Source organism: Marmota flaviventris, chromosome 4 (genome assembly GCF_047511675.1).
Source record: "Marmota flaviventris isolate mMarFla1 chromosome 4, mMarFla1.hap1, whole genome shotgun sequence".
NCBI classification, from domain to species: Eukaryota; Metazoa; Chordata; class Mammalia; order Rodentia; family Sciuridae; genus Marmota; species Marmota flaviventris.
In genome coordinates this window covers 87,931,656-87,955,943 of record NC_092501.1, presented here as the reverse complement: position 1 = coordinate 87,955,943, position 24,288 = coordinate 87,931,656, and the positions used below count along the sequence as shown (strand labels likewise).

At 39.5% G+C, this 24,288-nt stretch overlaps 1 protein-coding gene across 1 annotated transcript in view; it reads right to left on the bottom strand.

Annotated features, from left to right (window-relative positions):
- Cryl1 (crystallin lambda 1) overlaps window positions 1-24,288 on the bottom strand; it is a 142,267-nt gene that overhangs the window by 30,518 nt on the left and 87,461 nt on the right. Inside the window, exon 4 of the mRNA XM_027941585.2 lies at window positions 2,552-2,713. Within this exon, the coding sequence (XP_027797386.1) occupies window positions 2,552-2,713 (162 nt within the window). The remainder of the gene's footprint in view (window positions 1-2,551; window positions 2,714-24,288) is intronic.

Here is a 24,288-nt window from a genome sequence, read left to right as displayed (position 1 = left end):
CAGTGGAATGACTGAAAAATGAAGAAACAAAATTCTGAAGATGGTTAACTTGGATTATATGATTTGCTTTTAATTAACATTAGTTTTGGTTAAAATACTTCATAAAAGCAACAAGAGATTAATTTTGGCAATAAAGTTTGGATTTACTTTAAATATGCTCTTTGTCTTTGATTAAACAAGTAAAAGCAAACAGTACCTGGATGAGACAATAGGGATGATGGAAAAAATGTCATTATTCAAGTTATTGATCATCCTGCTAGTCAAGAGTATTTTGCTGTGTTTAGTGTAGAAGAAAGTGAATCAGGAGTAATCTTACCCATTGGATAGTTTAAAATTGAACAGATGTGGGAAAAGTCTTGTCAAAGAATATAAGAAGTAATTTCTGAACAATTTGATTTAGTTTAGATTTTCTTTTTAATTTTTTAAAACTAATTTAAAAGCAAAAATACTGGTTAGAAATTGGGAATTTTCTAACAAGCAAAGACCCTCCACTGAAGCAATCAGTTTAACAATCTAAATAGTAGCTTACAGGTTCCAAGAGCCCTTTTGTGGACACATCTATGCCATAGAAGGAAAGATGTCACAGGCTTCGTGGGACTTGATTTGGGTGCTTTCAGATAGGCTCCCTCCTGGTTCAAACCTCACTTACATTTGCATGGTAACTAAGCTGCTCAGTGGTATTCCAGGCAGTTCCTCTTCTGGGCATACAAAATTTGATGGGTATCCACCTTTCTGAGCAAACCTGGTACCTCCCCACTCTCAACTGCTGTTGCTCAAAAGAGGAATTTCCCTACACTCAATCCTAGGCCCTGTCACGCATGTTTAGCTACATGTCCTATGTTGTCATTGCTCCCCTCTCTGACCCATCTTCGCTGGATTCAGTTCTTCAGAGTAACACAGTTCTCTATAAACCAACTATAAGTTGAGCATCCCTGACCCTAAAATCTGAAATTCAAACTTGCTCCAGAAATCTGAAGCTTTTTTTTTTTTTTTTTTTTTTTTGATGATACTTGGAATGGAACTCAGGAGCACTATCACTGAGCCACATCCCCAGCCCTTTTTATTTCTTATTTTGAGACAAGTTCTTGCTAATTTGCCAATGATGGCCTTAAACTTGTAATTCTCCTGCCTCTCTGCCTATGGAGTCACTGTGATTACAGGTATGAATCACTATGGCTGGGAGAAATCTGAAAATTTTTGAGCGCAAATGTGTAGCTCAAAAAGTTTTGAGTTTTAGAGCACTTCAGATTTGGCATTTTAGGATTAGGCATACTCAACTGATAAAGTCAATGCAAATATTCCAAAATCTAAAACACTTCAAAATTTGGAATGTTCTTGTCCCAGGCATTTCAGATAAGGGATACTTAATCTATATTCTAGAGCCTTCCAACTTTCTCCTACTGATCCCCAAGTATGTTGGCTCTCTCAGCCATACTGGTCTCCTTAACATCCTACATGCCTATGTGTGTTCTTGGTCTAGGGTCTTTGCTTATGCCCTTCCCAAGTGTCAAACACTCTTTCCATCATCAGCCCAACCAGATCCTATCCAGGCTGGCCCAGCTGCTCTGTGTAGCTTCTTCCTACCCTTAACCTCTGATGACTGGGTGATACCAAGGGTGTGACCACCATTATGTACTATCATATTTATCATGGCTTGGCCAAGTTAACTTTCCTGCTCTAACAGGCTGCCCTGGTTCTCCAAGGTCATGCTGAGCTCACTGTCAGGACTCAAATGTCATTCACTGAGTGATCCTTAAATCTTTCCCAGTATTAATACCTTAACCTCAAAAAAGATTCCTTGAGTGCTCACATGCCAATTTGGAACCCATTACTCAATCAATCTCATAACATACTCATAGTAAGGAAGTTTGCCTAGTAGATTACAAAGGATGGTGAAAGGGAACAATAGGAAAGGAAGGGTTTAAAGCCAAACCTGACTCTCACAATCTCAGAAGTGGGCCAGGATCTGTACTTAAACAAAAATGACCTCATTCTGAATTGGTTGAGTAGAAGAGTTACTTATCTACAAAATCCTACTCAACATATGCATTTTTATCATAGCAGTTTGACTTCAGGGGTGAAATTACTTGTTTAGTTGTCAGCCTCCTCAGCTACATGATGAGTTACTCGGGGGCTAAAACCTCAAACATTGCTCATTCTATGCCTTGACGCCTTAGGCACACAGATAAAAATCCAACAGATTTTTAGACATTCTTTTTTTAAATGCTAGTATTTCACAAGTCTAAATATACTAAAAACTAATGAACTATATGATTTTAATCAGCAGATTGCATGGCATGTGAATTATATGCCAATAAAGCAGTTTAAAATACTAGTAGATTTGTTGGAATTTATTGTATCCCCCTCCAAAAATGGAATGAGATACAATCAATTCTCCCAATTTCTGATTTTTTTTTTTGACAGAGTCTGCTATGTTGCCCAGGCAGGCCTCAAACTCCTAGGATTGAGTGATTCTCCTGCCTCATTGTCCTGAGTAGCTGGAACCACAGGCACATACACCGCACCTGGCTCCCAGGTTTAAAATACTCACAGGATGAGCCACGATACATTGCTTCACGTGCACCAAACCCGCAAACAGCTTGGAAGGCATCAGGCAAGAGGTGGAACTGCTCAAGACGACTCTATCGTCGACAATGCGATCTAGCTGAGCAAAAATCTTCTTCTTCAGGTCTAGATTTTCAGGAACACATTCCTAGAAAGGACATATTTAATGACAGCTCATGATTGCCAAACACAGGCCCCAAGCAAGGCATTGTATGTTTGCTTCATTCTGAAAGTGAATTAATTTGGAAATGCTAGTGTTCTGGGCACACTACACCATCGTGTAGTACCTTGGCATTTGAAACCGAGGCGGAGAGATCTCCATAACCTTTTCCCACCCTTCTCTCCTAAAGCAGACTATAAAAAGTTCTCTGCCTTCCCCTAAGGCAGGTCATAAGATTATCATTCCAGAGGTGCCCTCTCTGTACCTGGGAAAGGAATGTCCTTATCTCTGAAGACAAGGACATACAGAAGAATCTGAACAAACAGGTCTTGCTGAGTCCCCCACTTTATGAACACTAGGACATCCCTCTTTGCCCAGTCACACTCTACATGACTGTCCACTCTTCATCTAAACTGAGCACAAAAATACACAGGTTTCCCTGTTTTTTTGTTTGTTTGTTTGTTTGTTTGTTTTGGGGGGGCTGGGGGGGCAATGAGTGTCTTCATTTCTGAAAGCTCCCATGTCATATAAAACTTCTATTAAAAATATATTGTGTACTTTTATTAATCCATATTTTGTTACAGGGGTCTCAGCCTTGAATCTTGTGATAGGTGAGGAAAAGAGTACTTTTTTTTATCCCCTACAAAAACCACAAGCAAAATTTAAAAATGGAAAAGCTTGCTAAAGATATGTGAGAAATCTTGAGAACTCTGGAAAGGGAGTGATGAATACACGGGAGTTTGTTGTTTTGTGTAGGTCTGAAAATTCTTATAATAAAAAAATCTACCAGGGATCTGGGGGCGCAGTTCAGTGGTAGAGTGTTTGCCTAGCAGGCACAAAGCCCTGGGTTTGATCCCTAGCTCCACAGAAAGAAAGAGAAACAGACAGACAAAGGAGGGAGGGCGGGAGAGAGGGAGAAAAGTAAGGAGGGGAAGAAAGGAGAGAGAAGAGCAATGGAAGCGGGTAAAGTCTGCCAACTGAAAATTCTCATCAGAAAAAGTCTGCCAGCTAAACAGGGGTGGATACTACAACATAACCCATAATAGCACCTCCAGCAAACGGCTGTAACCTCAACAGTGTCATTACCACTTATTTCCCCTCTCTGTTCTGAGCATCAGCTCAACCTATCTTCAAGGAAAAATCTCATTCTCATGAAATGAACAAACATGTTACATCCACGATTCCCAAAAGTCTTCTTGAAAATTCATTTCTAACTCTGAAAAAAGAACTTTGTTTCTAACAACTGAAAATTGCTTTAGTAGGGGCAGGGAGGGGTGATAGAGAAGTAAACTTAGATTCATTATTGCACATAACAACCACTCTGAAACTGTAATCACACAGCTTAAGTGAGAGTGAGATGACATCCCAACAAACCGGTGTTGACCCACAGATGATGCATGTTCCTGGAACCCAGGATGAGGTGGACAATGGGGTCCTGTTGTGGAAGTGAACAGGAGGAGGATGTTTGAGCTGCTCTGACACTCTGGAAAGACTGCAGCTGTTTTGTCCCTCCTGCCATCTGCCCCTCAAGGGATCACATTGGGGTTCACTCCTGCCCAAGGTGGGTCCCTGCTCACCTGGGTGGCAACAGATACTCTAAGAAAGGACACATAGACTCCCAACATTCATGGTGACTTTAGCACCACTAATCTAACTATGTTCCAATAACTGCCAGTCAGTATCAACTGAGTTCTTGTTAAAAATGCAAATTCTCAGGCCTACTGAATCAGAACGACTAGAGGTGGAGTCCAGGCATCTGCATTGTTACCAACCACTCTGAGGATTCCTCTGCTGACTAATATTTGGGAACCACTATTCTGAGAAATGTGGATCCAAAGTGTGGGTACCTTACTACCCTTAACAAAAGGGTAGTGAGTGGTGTCTCGGCCACCTTTATGTTGGGATTCCCCCTTCCCTAGCTACTCAGGGACAACCAAGAATGTCCTGACAGAAAATAGAAGTATATTGGTACTGTGGTCATTTCATGTGCCTCTAACCACCTGGCTAATTTCACTAAAATGTTAAATACCATACAACGTAGTGAACATAATAGTGAAAATAACCAGAAGTGTGCAACAATAGAAATTCAGAGTTGGAATACTGCTAAAAACTATATCACAATCACTCTTTAAAAATAAAGGAAATCTTTTCAAATTTGATTTAATAATATAAAATACTTAATAACATAGTATATTAATACATAGTTATATTATACATAGTTAGTAGTATCTAACATTGAAATCAACTATGTAAATATTTGGAATGTTCATTTTACTTCTATATCATATACATATGATTTAAAGAGTTTTGTCCAAAGGGGAGGGAGTCAATATTGTATTTGTTTATACTTTTAAAAAATATAATCAAGCCACGTGAAATTTTATTAAGAACAAAAGGTCATATAAGCACCACAACTCAAAGACAGAAGAAAAAAACTGAGTCATTTAAGAACTGTAAAGCCCATTGTGTTAAATCCCCTTATCAAAAGAGGAAAAAGAGCTACAGTAGCTGGCTAGTCGTATTGAGTAATTCCTGGATCAGTTAAGTCTGCAAGTTGGGTTAAGTTTAAATGGAGCCTTGTAGCCAAGCCAGAGACTAAGAATGATGTAGATCCCGTGTAAGCTAATAAAAAAGAGCAGTGGTGAATGGCTTCATTGTACGCCTGTCATGCAGATTCTCCCCTGAAATTCTATGCCTTTCTTCAGATCGTCTGATTATCAAAGAGGCAAGAAAACTTGAACCAGAGGAAACCCAAACCTGCTACAATTATGTAAGGGTTTCTAGTGGCACGTTGGCTTGAAGTTGGGTTGTTCTTGTTGCTGTTTCTAAAGGCAACCCAATTGCACGAGATGTGCTGGGTCTCTATCCATGTCATACCCTGAGTTCATCACTTTCTATTTATTCAGGTACCCCTGGTCTGCCACACTACATGGGACCCCATGGAGCTGCACTGCCTACCTTAAAGCATGAATTGGAAATTCATTGTCTATGCCTTCTCAAATCCATCCTGTCTTTGAGGGGCCCTTTCTAGAGAAAGTCACCAAATGTGAATGTTAGTACTAACTACTATCCCTACCACAGGTAATCAGCTTGCCTTGGCCTAATTAAAGGTTGGCAGCATCTCTTAAAAAAAGAGATGAAGCACTGATTTTTGTTTGCTTGCTTGCTTTTTGTTTGTTTTGAGGGACAGAGATGTTTAACAAATAATATTGTCATGCACAAACACCACCATAGGCTACCTAGGTTTTGATAAACAGAACAAAATGCTAGGAAGTAAATTCAACAGAATTTTACTTCCTAGCGTTTAGTGAAAAAAAAGAGCTTCCTCTTACTCACTCTTCACTCTCACTGCCTGTCCTTTTGCCCTTCCCGAAGAAACTGAATGATGGTATTACAGGTATAACTTTTTCTAAGTGTATGTGTGTGTGTGTGTGTGTGTGTTTTAAAAGTAGATCACACATAAATGTTAGTATTTTATTAGTAGTAAAAGCCACCTGGGTAGTTCATTTAATTCCCAAGTATTCTACTTTGGAAAATCAGAACAGCCATAGCAAGTCAGCTTACTGGATAATTCCCAGGGAAGGGAGTGCTAGTAAATATGCACTTTTGAAGATTTATTCACTTGCTATGCAACATATACTTTCCAAAAATGTATGAAATGAATAGTAAAAAGGAAATGTTGTTGATATTTTTCCCCAATCAACCGAGGCATTTTAAATAGACAGTCTGTCACTAGAAAATCTACATTTGCTTGTGACAAATATCTGGAAGCAATCTTCAATATGTTTTCCAGAAAGAAAAACCAAATTAAAGGACTTCTGTACTTAAAGTAGTTTACAAAGAAGTTCTAGTAGCAATTTTAAAGTGAGAAAGAGACATGGCTAGAAAAGACAGAGGATCCAAAGTCTTGTTGTAATCATGGCAGCAGAAGGGAATTCATGCTTAGGTTGAAGATGAAAGCTATCTACATTACTATCTTTCTGCTAACATCAGCTGAATCTCCTGCTTCAATCTGTCTAATTAACACCCCCAGCTTCTCTTCCAAGTTTCTTCCAAGAGTACAATCTCAATTCTCTTCCAAGAGTACAATCTCAATTCTTTCAGATTAATAAACTCTTATGACCATACTTCTCAAGAGGTGAACAGGAGGAGGGGAAAAGGGAGAGGAAGTGGGGAGGAGGTTTTCTGTTCTAGAAGAAGTAGTATAATATATTTTTTTAAAGAGAGAGAGAAAGAAAGAAAGGCAAAGGGTAAATTAGTTTCAACATCACAGGCAATCTATGGCACTTCCCTAACCAGTAGCTCATTTTTTTCCCCTTAAAAATCAAGTTCAAAGTTGCATGTGACTGTAGAGATTTCTAGCCATGTCTCTTTCTCATTTTAAAATTGCTACTAGAGGGGCTGGGGATGTGGCTCAGGTGGTAGCGCGCTCGCCTGGCATGCATGCGGCTCGGGTTCAACCCTCTGCACCACATACAAACAAAGATGTTGTGTCCGCCGAAAACTAAAATAAATAAATAAATAAATATTAAAAAATTATCTCTCTCTCTCTCTCTTTAAAAAAAAAAATTGCTACTAGAATTTCTCTGTAAACTACTTTAAGTACTGTACAAATTTCTACAGTCATCTAGGACAAATCATACGCAATCAAGAGAGAACTTTTCAAAGTAAAAATCTGTGTCGAGTATGTTTAGGAATTAACTTCCTGGGGCTTAGGTGTTCCACTTGCAAGGATCATTGTTGTTTGCTTTAATCTAAAGATCAGTCCTTTCTCAGGGTTACCACAAACCCACAGGAGGAGAGCCTGGCATGGGCTTCGTTGTTCTCCTGCTATGTGTCTATTCCCATCCTCATTCCAGTAATATTTTGGCACTATTTATAAATCATTTACTTAGAACTTAAATGCTTCACATGAAAAAAACCCACAATTTTAAAAACTATTTAAGACTGCAATTATCCTATAGTTTGACCATACTTCTAATATTTCTCATGAGGAAAAATCGAGTTTGTTTGTTTTTTTTTTGAAAGAAAATAGTATATTTTATTAGAAATATAATCCATTTTTATGTGTCCAATTGTGTCCCCCACTCTCCAAATTCATTTCTGACTCCCAGCAACTCAGAATGTGAGTTTATTTGGAAATATGGTCATACCAGTGTAATCTGTTACGGTTGAGGCCATACTGGAAGGGGGTAGACCCCAATCCAATATCATGTGTCCTTTTTTTTTTAAAATTTTTTTATTGTTGGTTGTTCAAAACATTACATAGTTCTTGATATATCATATTTCACACTTTGATTCAAGTGGGTTATGAACTCCCATTTTTACCCCGTATACAGATTGCAGAATCACATCAGTTACACATCCATTGATTTACATATTGCCATACTAGTGTCTGTTGTATTCTGCTGCCTTTCCTATCCTCTACTATCCCCCCTCCCCTCCCCTCCCCTCTTCTCTCTCTACCCCCTCTACTGTCATTCATTTCTCCCCCTTGTATTATTTTCCCCTTTCCCCTCACTTCCTCTTGTATGTAATTTTGTATAACCCTGAGGGTCTCCTTCCATTTCCATGCAATTTCCCTTCTCTCTCCCTTTCCCCCCCACCTCTCATCCCAGTTTAATGTTAATCTTCTTCTCATGCTCTTCGTCCCTACTCTGTTCTTAGTTACTCTCCTTATATCAAAGAAGACATTTGGCATTTGTTTTTTAGGGATTGGCTAGCTTCACTTAGCATAATCTGCTCTAATGCCATCCATTTCCCTGCAAATTCTATGATTTTGTCATTTTTTAATGCAGAGTAATACTCCATTGTGTATAAATGCCACATTTTTTTTATCCATTCGTCTATTGAAGGGCATCTAGGTTGGTTCCACAGTCTTGCTATTGGGAATAGCATAAAACACAAAACTGAAGAAAGATTCTTCAAGTGAGGTGTAAGGAATAAATTTTTAAGATGAAAAATGGTAAATAAATATGTCAGTTTTGAGGGACTTCAGTAAGTGACAGTAGCTGGCAATCACTAGGTCTATTTATGATCAAAGAGGAAGAGCATTAAATTCCAGTTGACAAATGAGGCTTTGTGAGGACTACACAAGTTATTTTTTTATTTAATTTTCTCTGTCTATGGATTGACATTAACTCATTTCCATCAGTGACCTCAGTCTGTGATGTGGCAATTCTCATTAATCCATCTGTCTATAGTAGGAACCAAGAAGTAAAGTTATTTATGCCTATAGTGGCAAAAATGCAACAGAGCTTTAAAAAGTTATTTTAAAGGCAGTTTTCTCATCTTAAATTGATACACTCTCTCTAGTTGCTGGGACAAGAAGTTTGCAAAAAGGGAAAATACTTAGACTAAGAATAGAGGTTTAAGCTTCAGGTAGGAATTTTATGGCTTTTTAAAGAAGACATTCTGGCTATTTCCATTATTTTAGTAATACAATTATCCTTTAACCACATTTGTTTTATTTAGCTTTGATACCAGACATTATATTTGCCTCTTTTTTCCTGATTTCTTTTTTATTCACTGAATCTCTCTTCCTTATCTATGTCACAGAAAAGAACCAAACTCTTACTCTCTTAAAAAAAAAAAAAAAAACATTTGTTTCAGCTTATGTAAAGTTTTCCTCTTTTAAAAATGAGATTAAGGACCGGGGTTGTGGCTCAGTGGTAGAGTGCTCGCCTAGCATGTGTAAGATGCTGGGTTCGATCCTCAGCACCACATTAAAAATAAATAAATTAAGTAAAGGTATTATGTCCAACTACAACTAAAAAAATACTTTAAAAATGAAATTAAATTTCATTTTCTTTAATATTCTTATTTGATCTTTTCTGTGGATCAAGAATTTCTAATAACAAATTCAGTTAATTTAGCCCTCTGTGTTGCTATAATTCTGGCCTGTGGCAATATGAATACACATTCATGGGGTTGTGTGTGAATTATTGGGAAATATGATTGCCCCTGCCTGTTCTCTAAAGCATTCAGAAAGTCACCAAGCAGAAGGCTCTAGGCCAGGCACAATGTAAAGAGGCATGGCCTACTGCCTCCCCTCACCAACACTACAAAGACCCCTGGGAAATATCGGAGTCAAGGGCAAGACAGTGAGGTCACCCTCTTGGTGAAATCAATGATCTGCCTTTAAGGCCACATAAAACAAGCACTTGGAATGCTACGGCATGGCTCTGTGTGATGTTATGATCCTTTTTTTTTGGTTTTGACTGTGGTTCCTGGAAGGAGTTGTGACTCCTTCCTCAAGGCAAGTCATAGAAACCCTAATCTTCCCCTGCCTTCAGTTGGACAAAAATTCTCTTATTTAATAATAGGTCCTAAGACCCTCCTCATTCCAGAGAGACCCTGCCCCAGATCCTGGAGGAGGAGTGTTGCACAGAAGCCAAGCAGAATGCTGAAACAGTCAGACCTTTATGGATCTCCCCACCCAGTCTCTTAGCATTAGATCAGACCCCTCTTGTCCCATCACATTTTGACACAGCCATTTATGCTTTAATGATGCCTATGCAATGAAGTCTTCATAAAAACCCAAAGGACAGGGTTCAGATGAGTTTTTGGATAGCTGAACAGGTGGAGAGTCCTGGAGGGTGGCATGCCCAGAGAGGGCATGGAAGCTCTGTATCCCTTCGCATCTCTTCATCTGTAGCCTTTGTAATATCCTAGATAAGAAACCAGTAAATGTGTTTCCCCAGTGAATGTAGCAGTTCTGTGAGCTGTTCAAGCAAGTTAATCAAACCCCAAAAGGGGGCTGTAAGAACCCTGATTTATACCCATTAATCAAAAGCTCAGGTAAAACAACCTGACACTTGTGATCATAAGCATAAGGGTGAGTAACAGTCTTGAGGAATAAGTCCTCAACAAGTGGGAACTGGACACTGTCTCCAAGTAGGTAGTGTCAGTCTGACTTAGATAAAAGGACACCTAACTGGTGTCCACAGCTACAGAACTGACAGCTTGGTGTAAAAGGAACTCCCAATCCCCTCCCCCACATGCACACATCTGAACTCAGTGTTGTTTGCCATGAGAGAGTAGAGGAAAACAGACACTTTGTGACTAACATGTACTCTGTTTAACAATAGTCCTGATACTGTACCTTCTCCCATCAGGAAAGACAATAGAGAAATTAAAAAACAGATAGTCAATATAAATGCATATATGTTTATGGTTTATTGGTTTGTGTGTTTTACTGAAAGTTGACCTTTGGCCTATGATAGAATCAACTAAAAATATCCCTTTACCAGATTTCCCCAATAGGTACCACAGTGGCTATGGAAAAAAAAAAAAAAAAAAAAAACAGAAAGGAAGGAAGGAAGGAAGGAAATGCATATGACCCTAAAAACAAAGGTGGATAGATAATTTCATGCTAAGTTTTTTAAAAATTAAGAGAGAGAGAGTACGTGTATGCTAGAGGACTTCTGGTTCTAGTGATATGATGACTCAGAAAACTTTGTCTTACCTTCAATTTAAATAATGGAAAATTCTATATAAAATAATCATCCTTTTAAATAAGAGCTGAGCTCTTAGGAAAGCAAGAGAATCACCCCATTAAAATCAAAGCAGCCAGTATTAGAGCCAAATTTGGGGCCACTGGGATATGGAGTAGATTTCAGTGGTTTGAGATGAGGATTGGTTCATATAAACCAGACCAGAGATCCCTACCAAGAAGACCCTTACAATAATTAAGCAGAAACCCCAAACATATTTGTTTTTTTTAAAAAAATACTTTTTTTTAGTTGTAGGTGGACACAATACCTTTATTTTATTTTTATGTGGTGCTGAGGATCAAACCCAGAGCCTTCCACATGCAAGGTGAGCACTCTACCACTAAGCTACAACCCCAGCCCCCCTAACATATTGGTAACATATAAGTTCCTCTTCTTGTCAGAAAGCTTTATAACAGAATATCAGCAAAAAATTCTACTCAATATGGGATAGGACTTCCTATTTCTTGTATAGGACTAGGTTATTCTGTCTTGCAAAAACTAAGTTTGGCCGCAGACTTGATAATGTCACTTCTGCTTTTGTTGTAAAACCTCTCACTACTCTAAAACATGGGACAAGAAGCACTTTCTGTGAACTCCAGGGGGAAAAAAAAACTTTCATGTAGACTCCTACAAAAATGTAGATCTCCAAGCCCTGCCCTGCTGGGTATAAAGTTCTGAGAATTTCCAGACTCAAGAATCTTTCAGGTAATTAGCCCCTCTGGACCCTGCAGCCAATAAACCTGCTTCCTGAAAATTCCTTGGGTGTCCAGCCTCTTCTGTCTTATATCATTTGGCACCCCAGATGGGATCATGGAGGTGAAGATGGCTTTTCTGCCTCTCATCTCTGGGGTCTGGCTTCCCTTGGACCTTTGAGGACAGTGCTTCTCCTTGGTGCACCACAGGTGACTCTTTGCCTGAAGGCAAAATGATTCACCCAGTGCCCGAATGGCTGCCCCAAAGCACAGGGGAACCCACGAGGAGCAGGAACCAGGTATAGGGAACTTGGAGCACTGCCCAACTGAACAGGCAGGTCCTGGGTCCATTAGTGGTATTCCACCTGACTTCCCCATAGAGGCCTATGCAGATGGAAGAGAGGTTTCAATCTTTTGAGGGTCCCTGTATAACCTCCAAAAGGAGTTGAAGTTGAAAAGAACCCGGGGAGTCACCCTGTTCAGGGAGTAGTCCCTGTTCAGGTTCAATGAGCAGAAGAGAAACCATGACTCCTTCTTTGGTTTTAGAATTTTTGGAATTTGGGGGATTTGGGCAGTATAGAAATTTTGCTCTGACCACGTCTGAGTGAAAGTGTGTGAATGAGACGGACAGTGGAAGGGTTCCAACCCATGGGCCAAAGCAAATGCAGAGTCCCAATCCACAGTTTGTGATATATCATAGTCTGAAGTAGAATTCCACCGACCAACATCTAGGTGGAAGCTCCAGGTTGTGGGTTGATACCGACCTGCAAGGCTAAGAGGACCCTAAGTCCCCAGTGGGGGATGGCGAGAGATGGAAGAAGCGAGTTTTGTCCTTAATGTATGACACCAATGCAGGATGGAACATGGGAGGTACACAAAGTAAAATAAGCCCTTTGAAATTTATGTTAGAAAACTTTAAGAAAGGTTTTAATAGTAACTATGGGGTGAAACTTACTCCACAAAGGTTATATATTCTCTGCAAACTCCCAACCTTTGATATGGGATGACCATCCGAAAGATCTTTAGACAAAAATGTCTTGGTGAGGTCCTTTTAATGGTTGTCAGATTCCCTAGACACCCATATCAATTCCCTTATATTGACTGCTAGCAAGAAATAATACAGAATCAGTCCCCTGGGTTGAGAGCCTATCTGGAAGGACAGACCAAGTTGATATTAGCTCAGACTATAGGAGTCTCTAAGACCTAACTAAAGGGAACTAAACAGAGAGAAATGTCTGACAAATGACAGAAAGGAAACCAGTTTTCCCTGTGATCCAGAAGAGAACCCACCACCCTATGTGCCACTCTACCCAACTTTGCCAAGGCCACTGAGACAATAGGCTGTCCCCTCAGCTCTCTTGTCCCCAGAGGCAGCAGACCGTGGCCCCTCCACACTGACTATTCCTTCCTATGGATGTCCTCAGTGCCAGAGGCTTCCCCAGAGCCAAAGACTCCTCCACCCCACAAGACCAAGGCAGAAAACTTGTCCCAAGACCAAAGGCATAACCCAGATGAGGGATCTCCAGACGCCTCTACAAGAGACTAGAGAACCTGCCTATGTTGACCAGAAGGGAAACATCTGAAGGGGACAATGCATTTTTGTGTGCCAGCCTTTCACTGATCTCTTGAATTGGAAATATCTTACTCCCTCTTACATGGAGAAGCCCCAGGCCATGATTGATCTGATGCAATCCATTATCCAGACCTACCAGTGCACCTGGGTTGATGGAGGAATGCAGACAGGTGACCCAAACAGCTTTAAAATGGCTAAAGGAACGTGCTCTGGACACACAAGGCAACATTCAAGCCTATGTCCAGACCCATTTCCCTGACACATACCCAGGGTGGGACCCCAATAAAGAGGAAGACCTCCTAACGATAAAGAGATGTCAAGAGACCCTCATAGGCAGCCTAAAAGAAGGGGAAAGAATAGCCCTAAATATGAACAAGATATCAGAAGTATTCCAAAAGCCTGATGAAAGTCCCAGCCATTTCTACCAATGACTGTATAAAACCTTCCAACTCTTGACTCCTTTTTGATCCTGAGGCACCATGTAACAAGCAAATGATCAACACAGCCTTTATGAGACAGGCCCAGATAGCTATTCACTGAAAACTCCAAAACCTTTGCTGGACTTTGCTGAAAAGAATGCCAATAAGCTGACTGAAGTGGCCACCACAGTTTTCATCAACTGAGACCAAGACACTCAACGAGAGGCAGACCAAAAGATGAAGAGGAGATAGGTCTCTTTGTAGACCTCACCACAAAACCAGAGGTCACCCAAAGGGGTTCCACCAGGACAAAGTCAAAACAAATATCAAAATCAGGGCCAAATGCAGGGCCAAAGGAAGATCTGAATAGAAGGACCACCATATCTGGGGACAAGGCTGAAACTAAGCTGATATGCCTACTGCCATCTAGAGGGCCACTGGAAAAAAAAAATGCCCCCAATTGAAGGCCAATTGACCTGAACCAGGCTGCCACGGGCTTCAAAAACTCATCAACCATCTTCTTCAGAACAGCACTAGCTTCTGATTTGAAAGCCTTTCCTGCAAAATGACATGGATGCTGGCCTTTGATATGGATGCACATTGCTCCCATATGTAGATGATCTATTGCTGGCAACCTGAGAAAACTGCATAAAGGGGACACAACCGCTTCTTACTTTCCTATGTGAAACTGAATACAAAGTCTCAAAGAACCAAGCCCAAATCTGTCAATAAAGAGTCAAGTACCTTGGTTTCTATCTGACTCAGAGACAATGGCATCTGGGCTCCAAGTGCAAACAGGTAGTCTGCTCAATTCTGGTCTCTTCTACCCACCACCAGATCTGAGAGTTCCTCGTGCTGCCCCATTCTGCTGTATGATCCCTAGCTTTTCAGTTATGGCCAACCCCTCTATGAGGCCACAAAGGGGGGAAAACAGGATCCTCTGATGTGAGGACCAACACAACAAAAAAGCCTTTGAGGACATTCAACAAGTACTCACCGGTGCACCTGGACTAGGACTCCTTGACCTCACAAAGCCTTTCTCTCTGTATGTCCATGCATGGTCTAAGCTGTAGGAGTCCTAATGCTGGAGACATGGCACCATCCAGCAGCCTACCTTTCTAAACAGCTAGACTCTATGATCAAAGCTGGCCATGTTGCGTATGGGCCCTTGCAGCCGCGGCCCTTCTGGTGTTACAGGTTGACAAGCTGACTGTGGGACAGGGACTGACACTGTACTGGCACTGTTAGGAATACGAAGGACACTACTGGCCGACTAATGTGAGGATGGTCAGATACCAGAGCATGTTATGTGAAAATCCACATGTCCACATTGAAGTCATCTGGACTCTAAACCCAGCAACTCTGCTGCGCACTGGAACTGGGCAACCTAATCACAACTGCACTGAGGTCACAGATAAAATGTTCTCCAGTAGACCACACCTGGCAGACCAGCCCCTCAAGGACCCTGATGTGGAATACTTTGCAGATGATAGCAGTTGCATAGAAGATGAATACATCTTGCTGGATACACAGTGGTTGCTCTGGACTCCACCACTGAGTCAAACTGTGTGCCTCAGGGAACTTCAGCACAAAAGGCAGAACTTACAGCTCTGACCTGGGCACTCCAATTGACAAGTGAAATCTGTGTCAATATTTACACAGACTCAAAAATATGCCTTTTCCACTCTGCATGTTCACAAGAACTTATATGAAGAAACGGGGCTAATTAATGCAGGAGGAAAAGGCATAAAATATGGACAGGAAATTCTTAATCTTCTAGATGGAGTATGGACACTCGGAAAAGTTGCAGTTATGCATTGCTGGGGCCACCAAAAGGGGAACACTGTGGTTGGTCAGGGAAACTGAAGAACAGACCAGTAAACAAAATTTGCAGCTAACAAAAATACAGAACAGGATGGTGGAGATTTTCTGATGGCCAAATAGCCATCCCTGAGACTCCAGCCCTGCCTTCATCAGGCAGTTTCACAGAGGAGCACATACTGGCCAAACAGCACTTGAGACTGTTCTGAGTCTTTTGGTTTTTGTGGCTAGATAGAAACCTTTCCAACCCACACTGAAAAGGCTCAAGGGGTAGCCAGAGTAATCCTCTAGGAAATTATTCCCAGATTTGGCATCTTAATAACCATTGATTCAAACAACAGACCAGTTTTTGTGGCAGGAATGATATACTTATTGGCCAAGAATTTAAAAATCAGATGAAAGTTATATAGTACCTATAGGCCACAGAGTTCTGGCAAAGTAGAAAGGATGAATAAGACTTTAAAGGCTCAATTAGGTAAACTGTGTCAGGAAATTCACCTGCATGGGACAAACTCCTCCCTATTATACTGTTAAGGATTAGACCCACTCCCACTAAGAGGACTAGATTCTCTCCTTATGAGATAATATATGAGAGGCCTCTGCCACTTATCAGGGGATTACAGAGAGACTTAAAGGAAATAGGAAAATTAACATTGAGACAACAGCTTCTGGCTTTAAGGAAAACCTTACAGACTCTCAACCAATGAGTCAGGGAAAAGTTGCCAGTAAATTTGTAAATCTGACCACAGATGCATACTCCTTCAAGCTTGGAGATTCAATCTGGGTCAAAGAATAGAATATTCAACCCCTGAAATATCTTTGGAAGAGCCCTTTCACTGTTATTTTATCCACTCGAACTGCAGTAGAAGTTATAGATAGGTTCCTAGATTCATTACACCAGGATCAAGCCCAGAGCCATGGGCTGGAAATGCACTCTAGACCCCATTGCACCCCTTAAGTTAACCATCCAGAGGAAGGAAACACCAGAAAAGTTTGAGGATCAGAAGGACAACAGCCCTATTCCAGTCACTCTGGAAGCTGACTAACCTGCACAAGGCCAAAGCTTAAAGAAACAACAGCCCTGCTTCAGCCATTTGGGGGCTGGCTGATCAACACAGGGTGCAAGATAAACTTATCACCAGGACAAATGGACCCTTTCATCCTGTAAGGTAGTTCTTATGCTGTAATGCATGTACACCCCTTACTTCTAGCCATATATATAATTCTCTCTTTGGGTTTTTTTTCCTATAGGTTTGACAATAGTAATCCTCTTGGCAACAAAATTTCACTTATAATTTTTACCTTGCTCAAATAGGTTTTCTAGGGCTTGTTTGGTGCTATTAGTTTGGCTTTGTTAACTTATAGTGTGTTTAACCAAAATATTGGTCTATCACTTACTTTGGTTTCCTTTGATAATCTTGGGGGCTTTACCCTACCCCTGACCCAATGGTATAAATCATGTGAACTATATGCCAAGTCAATCTATTATGATTAAGGGATTATAAAAAATATACATAAATATGAATATATACAGGACCTGCCCCACTGGAGTGATACTATAGTTGAATGACTATTTGTCTCTGGAAAACATCTAATAATCCCCTTATGTGAGGATCTAGGGCCAAGTAAAAAGAGATCAATTGGGAAAGGATTTAATCTAGGAGGTCAACAAACTTGGGGGAAAGATGACTGCCACCCCAGAAGATTATTGCCACTTATGGTCCTGCTACCTAGGAACAATGGCAATTGGAGCTATAGAACTCCAGTTTATTTGCTAAACTGGATTGTTCACTTACAAACTGTACTGAAAATTATTACTAATCAAACTGCTACAGCCTTTGACCTCCTATGGTTTTCTACACTTGGTAGATGCAAAAGCTTAATTGGCATAATAGGTATTATGCTATTAACCTGTTTATTTCCCCCATGTTTGGCTCCCCCTTAGAACTGTTGGGTCTATTATAGAAACAGCTGTTAAAAGAAAGAACAACAACTAAGATTATAGCATCATATAAAGCTTTAAGCCAAGAGGATGAGGATGATCTTTGATTTAAGTAATTAAGTAACAATCATCAAAGGGGGGAATGAAGCAGACCAGAGACCCCTACCAAGAAGACCCTTATCATAATTAAGCAGAAACCTCCAATATATTTGTAACATATAAGTTTCTTTTCTTGTCAGAAAGCTTTATAACCAAATATCAGCAAAACTTGCTACATAAAATTCAATATGGGATGGGACTTCCTATTTCTTGTGAGGACTAAGTTATTCTGTCTTACAAAAACTAAGTTTGGCTGCAGACTTGATGATGTCACTTAGGCTTTCATTGTAAAACCTCTGACTAATCTAAAAAAAATGGGATAAGAAGCACTTTCTGTGAACTCAAGAAATTAAAAAAAAAAAAATACTTTCTTCTAGACTCCTACAAAAATGTAAACCTCTAAGACTCCCTTCCTACTCGGGCATAAAGTTCCAAGAATTTCCAGACTTGAGGTTCAGAGAATCTTTTAGGCAACAGTCCCTCTGGACCCTGCAGCCAATAAACATGCTTTCTAAAAATTCCTTGGGTGTCCACCTTTCCTGTCCTACATCACATATGCCTCCACAAAGGATTGAAACCACAGGCCACATAACTCAGGGAACTAAAACCAAAACCCTTAGAGTAAATCCTGGCTCTTCAAAAGGCTGTATTTTCATTGAACTAGTTTATTAGTCTAAACAAAAAAAGATAGCCTATCTGCTGAGGATGAATACAGAGAAATTGGTATAGATCTGGGCTCCAGTTAGGAAGGTCTTAGGGCAAAGAAAGGATAAATTAACATGTGAACTCATATTTACAAGTCTGAATTTCATCCAGGAGTAGGGTTCAAAGTTGAACTACATACTTGGTCTGAACTCTCCCAAGCCAACATAACAACACAACTGCTGGGAGCCATTAGCCAAGTAGGTATGACAATTTCCTTGCCAGCGTACCCCATGTTGCTTAGTGGAAGGACTCGTGGAAATAGGACATTTTGCAGTGACATTGCAGTTAGGTGACCTTGCTCAAGGACCAGGGCGGATCCGGGATTAGGGTGTTCCCGGTTTAAGATAATCGGGTTTAGGGCGTTCCAGGTTTAAGATTATTCCTGCTGGGAATAGGGCGTATCCTGCTGCCTGAGTTCCCCTTGAGTTCTCACGGGATTCAGACAGTATTTTTTGGGAGATAGAAGCCCAGTGGAGGTGGATTTGGGCAGAAAACGTGGATTTCCCCAGAACGTGATTGTAGACGGCTGGTGTGAGTTCGGGAATAAAGAGTTGCTGTTTGATAAATGTTATTCACCACATCAATAGACTTAAAAATAAGAACCATATGATCATCTCGATAGATGCGGAAAAAGCATTCGACAAAGTACAGCAACCCTTTATGTTCAAAACTCTAGAAAAACTAGGGATAACAGGAACATACCTCAATATTGTAAAAGCAATCTATGCTAAGCCTCAGGCTAGCATCATTCTGAATGGAGAAAAATTGAAGGCATTCCCTCTAAAATCTGGAACAAGACAGGGATGCCCTCTCTCACCACTTCTGTTCAACATAGTTCTCGAAACACTGGCCAGAGCAATTAGACAGACGAAAGAAATTAAAGGCATCAAAATAGGAAAAGAAGAACTTAAATTATCACTATTTGCAGATGACATGATTCTATACCTAGCAGACCCAAAAGGGTCTACAAAGAAACTATTAGAGCTAATAAATGAATTCAGCAAAGTGGCAGGATATAAAATCAACACGCATAAATCAAAGGCATTCCTGTATATCAGCGACAAATCCTCTGAAATGGAAATGAGGACAACCACTCCATTCACAATATCTTCAAAAAAAATAAAATACTTGGGAATCAACCTAACAAAAGAGGTGAAAGACTTATACAATGAAAACTACAGAACCCTAAAGAGAGAAATAGAAGAAGATCTTAGAAGATGGAAAAATTTACCCTGTTCATGGATAGGCAGAACTAACATCATCAAAATGGCGATATTACCAAAAGTTCTCTATAGGTTTAATGCAATGCCAATCAAAATCCCAACGGCATTTCTTGTAGAAATAGAGAAAGCAATCATGAAATTCATATGGAAAAATAAAAGACCCAGAATAGCAAAAACAATGCTAAGCAGGAAGTGTGAATCAGGCGGTATAGCGATACCAGACTTCAAACTATATTACAGAGCAATAGTAACAAAAACAGCATGGTACTGGTACCAAAACAGGCGGGTGGACCAATGGTACAGAATAGAGGACACAGAAACCAATCCACAAAACTACAACTATCTTATATTTGATAAAGGGTCTAAAAGCATGCAATGGAGGAAGGATAGCATCTTCAACAAATGGTGCTGGGAAAACTGGAAATCCATATGCAACAAAATGAAACTGAATCCCTTTCTCTCGCCATGCACAAAAGTTAATTCAAAATGGATCAAGGAGCTTGATATCAAATCAGAGACGCGCCGTCTGATAGAAGAAAAAGTTGGCTACGATCTACAGTCGGTGGGGTCGGGCTCCAAATTCCTCAATAGGACACCCATAGCACAAAAGTTAATAACTAGAATCAACAAATGGGACTTACTCAAACTAAAAAGTTTTTTCTCAGCAAAAGATACAATAAGAGAGGTAAATAGAGAGCCTACATCCTGGGAACAAATCTTTACTCCTCACACTTCAGATAGAGCCCTAATATCCAGAGTATACAAAGAGCTCAAAAAATTAGACAATAAGAGAACAAACAACCCAATCAACAAATGGGCCAAGGACCTGAACAGACACTTCTCAGAGGAGGACATACAGTCAATCAACAAGTACATGAAAAAATGCTCACCATCTCTAGCAGTCAGAGAAATGCAAATCAAAACCACCCTAAGATACCATCTCACTCCAGTTAGATTGGCAGCCATTATGAAGTCAAACAACAACAAGTGCTGGCGAGGATGTGAGGAAAAGGGTACACTTGTACATTGCTGGTGGGACTGCAAATTGGTGCAGCCAATTTGGAAAGCAGTATGGAGATTTCTTGGAAAGCTGGGAATGGAGCCACCATTTGACCCAGCTATTCCCCTTCTCGGTCTATTCCCTAAAGACCTAAAAAGAGCATGCTACAGGGACACTGCTACATCGATGTTCATAGCAGCACAATTCACAATAGCTAGACTGTGGAACCAACCTAGATGCCCTTCAATGGATGAATGGATAAAAAAAAATGTGGCATTTATACACAATGGAGTATTACTCTGCATTAAAAAATGACAAAATCATAGAATTTACAGGGAAATGGATGGCATTAGAGCAGATTATGCTAAGTGAAGCTAGCCAATCCCTAAAAAACAAATGTCAAATGTCTTCTTTGATATAAGGAGAGTAACTAAGAACAGAGTAGGGTCGAAGAGCATGAGAAGAAGATTAACATTAAACAGGGATGAGAGGTGGGAGGGAAAGGGAGAGAGAAGGGAAAATGCATGGAAATGGAAGGAGACCCTCAGAGTTATACAAAAGTACATACAAGAGGAAGTGAGGGGAAGGGGAAAAATAATACAAGGGGGACAAACGAATGTCAGTAAAGGGGGCAGAGAGAGAAGAGGGGAGGGGAGGGGAGGGGAGGGGAGGGGAGGGGGGATAGTAGAGGATAGGAAAGACAGCAGAATACAACAGACACTAGTATGGCAATATGTAAATCAATGGATGTGTAACTGATGTGATTCTGCAATCTGTATATGGGGTAAAAATGGGAGCTCATAACCCACTTGAATCAAATTGTGAAATATGATATATCAAGAACTATGTAATGTTTTGAACAGCCAACAATAAAAAATTTAAAAAAAAAAAAAAAAGAGTTGCTGTTTGAATCTACAAGCTGTGTGGTGGCTCTTGATTGTGTGCCCAGCCAGACTGCGGCACACAACAAAATTTCTTCCAGGCTAACAATAAGCCTGGTAGAAACATACACGCACACCCCCCCCCAAAAAAAAAAAAAACAAACCTAGAGGAATACTTGCTAAAAGAGGTCATATCTTTCTTTAGTTTCATATAGTAAGAGCCCCAAGGAAGAAAGTCATAACCCAAAATTATAAAACCACCTATACAGAAAACAAAGATTAGATTCAGATAACAAAGAACTTCACATAGCTGAAGAAAAGGAGAGTCTAACAGAGTAAGAAATGATCAGGCCCAGATAAGGCAGATTAGAAAAAATAAACACTAAGCAGAACATCTTAAAATTAAAAGAAAGCCATTGTAGGAAAAAATAAAAACTTAATAGGTTAAGCAACAGAATAAACACAGCTAAAGAACAAATTAGTAAACTAGAAGATACAGTTAAAGATATTACCCAGAATGCTATACAGAAAGACAAAATCTAGAAAGCAAAAATTGCCATCATAAAGGACATTCTGACAAACCCACTGTTATAATGTAACATTTTAACACACCTCTGTTGATTACCAATTGTATAAACATACAAAAATTTAGTAAGTACATGGGGGGAAGAAAAAAAAACAATGACTACTGAATAGACCAAGAGGCCTGTAACTATTTACTGAAAAATACATATTCTTTTTAAGCACATGTGAAATATTTATCAAAAGTGTCTATAATATTCACTTGCATATGTTGATCCAGCCTTGCATCCCTGGGTGAAACCAACTTGAAAAATAGTGTACTTTTTTTCTATTAGCACATTATAGCTATATATAGTAGTTGGGTTCATTCTGACCAATTCATACATGAATCACTCTATTTCAGTCCCTGTTCCTCCCTTTCTCTCCCCACCAATCCCTCTTCCACTCCACTGATCCTCCCCTTGCTCATCCATTAATCCATTCTTGATATCTTCTTAAAGTATTTTTGAATGCACCTTGATATAAGAAGTTTTGCATCTAGGTTCATCAGGCATATTTGTCTATGGTTTTATTTTCTTGATGTGTCTTTATCTGATTTTGTTATCAGGCTGATACTGGCTTCACAGAATGAACTCGGGAGATTTCCATCTCTTTCTGTTTCATTGAATAGTTTGAGAAGGATTGGCATTGTTTCTTTTTTAAAGGTCTGGTAGAACTCAGCTGAGAATCTACCTGATCCCAGGCTTTTCTCCATTGGAAGGCTTTTAATTATTGCTTCAATTTTATTGCTTGATATTGGTCTGTTTAGGTTTTCTATAATCTTTTGGTTCAATTTGGGTAGCTCTTATGTGTCTAAAAATTTATCTTCAAGATTTCTCAACTTACTGGAATATAAGTTTTCAAAATAGCTCCTAATAATCCTCTGGATTTCAGCAATATCTACGGTACTATCTCTTTTTTTGTATCCAATTTTGTTGATTTGGTTAGTTTGACTAAGGATTTATCAATCTTGTTTTTCTTTTCAAAGAACCAATTCTTTATTGCATTGATCCTGTACATAATTTTTGATTCTCAATTTCATTAATTTAGCTCAGATTTCAATCATTTCCTATATTTTACTGGTTTTTTTAATTATGTTTTTCTTGCTTCCCTAGGATCTTGAGATGCAGCATTAGATTGTTTATCTGGAATATTTCTGTTTGTTTGTTTGTTTGTTTTTAGTGTAGGCATTTAGAGCTATAAACTTTCCTCTTAGAACCGCCTTCATAGAGTACCAGAAATTTTGACTGGTTGTAGCTCTGTTATTGTTTGTTCCTAAGAATTTTTAAATTTTATTTTATTTTTGCTTCCATCTTCCATTATGTTTTTTTTTATTTATATGACAGCAGAATACATTACAATTCTTATTACACATATAGAGCATAATTTTTCATATCTCTGGTTGTATACAAAGTATATTCATAACAATTCGTATCTTCATACCTGTACTTTGGATAATAATGATCATCACATTCCACCATCATTAATAACCCCATGTCGCCTCCCTTCCCCACCAACCCCTCTGCCCCATCTAAAGTTTGTCTAGAGTTTGTCTATTTGTTTGTTTCCCACGCTCCCTCTCCCTATCCCACTATGAATCAGCCTCTTTATAAGAATTTTTTTATTTCTCCCAATTGTTTCTATGACTCATTCCTTGTTCAAAAATATCAAATTCAATCTCTATGTGTTAAAATTGTTTCTCATTTTTATCTTGTCATTGATTTCTAATTTCATGCCATTATTATCAGATAAGATGCAAGGAACTGGAGGTCTATATGTAGAAGAGTGAAACTAGATCCTTGTCTCTTACTCTGCACAAAAATCAACTCAAAGTGGACCAAAGATCTACCAATTAGACCAGCAAGACTATAACTATTGGAAGAAAACATACAGTAAAAACTCCAACATATTGGCTCAGGTACCAATTCCTTAATAAGAGTTCTAAAGCTCAGGAAATAAAACCAAGAATCAATAAGTGGGATGACCTCAAATTATAAAGCTCTACACAGTAAAGGAAACAAGAGTGTGAAGAGAAAACCTACAGAATGGGAGAAAATCTTTGCTAACTACTTTTTATACAAGGGATTAATATTCCAAATATATAAAGAACTCAAAAACTTAACACCAAAAAACTCAATCAATAAATAGGCAA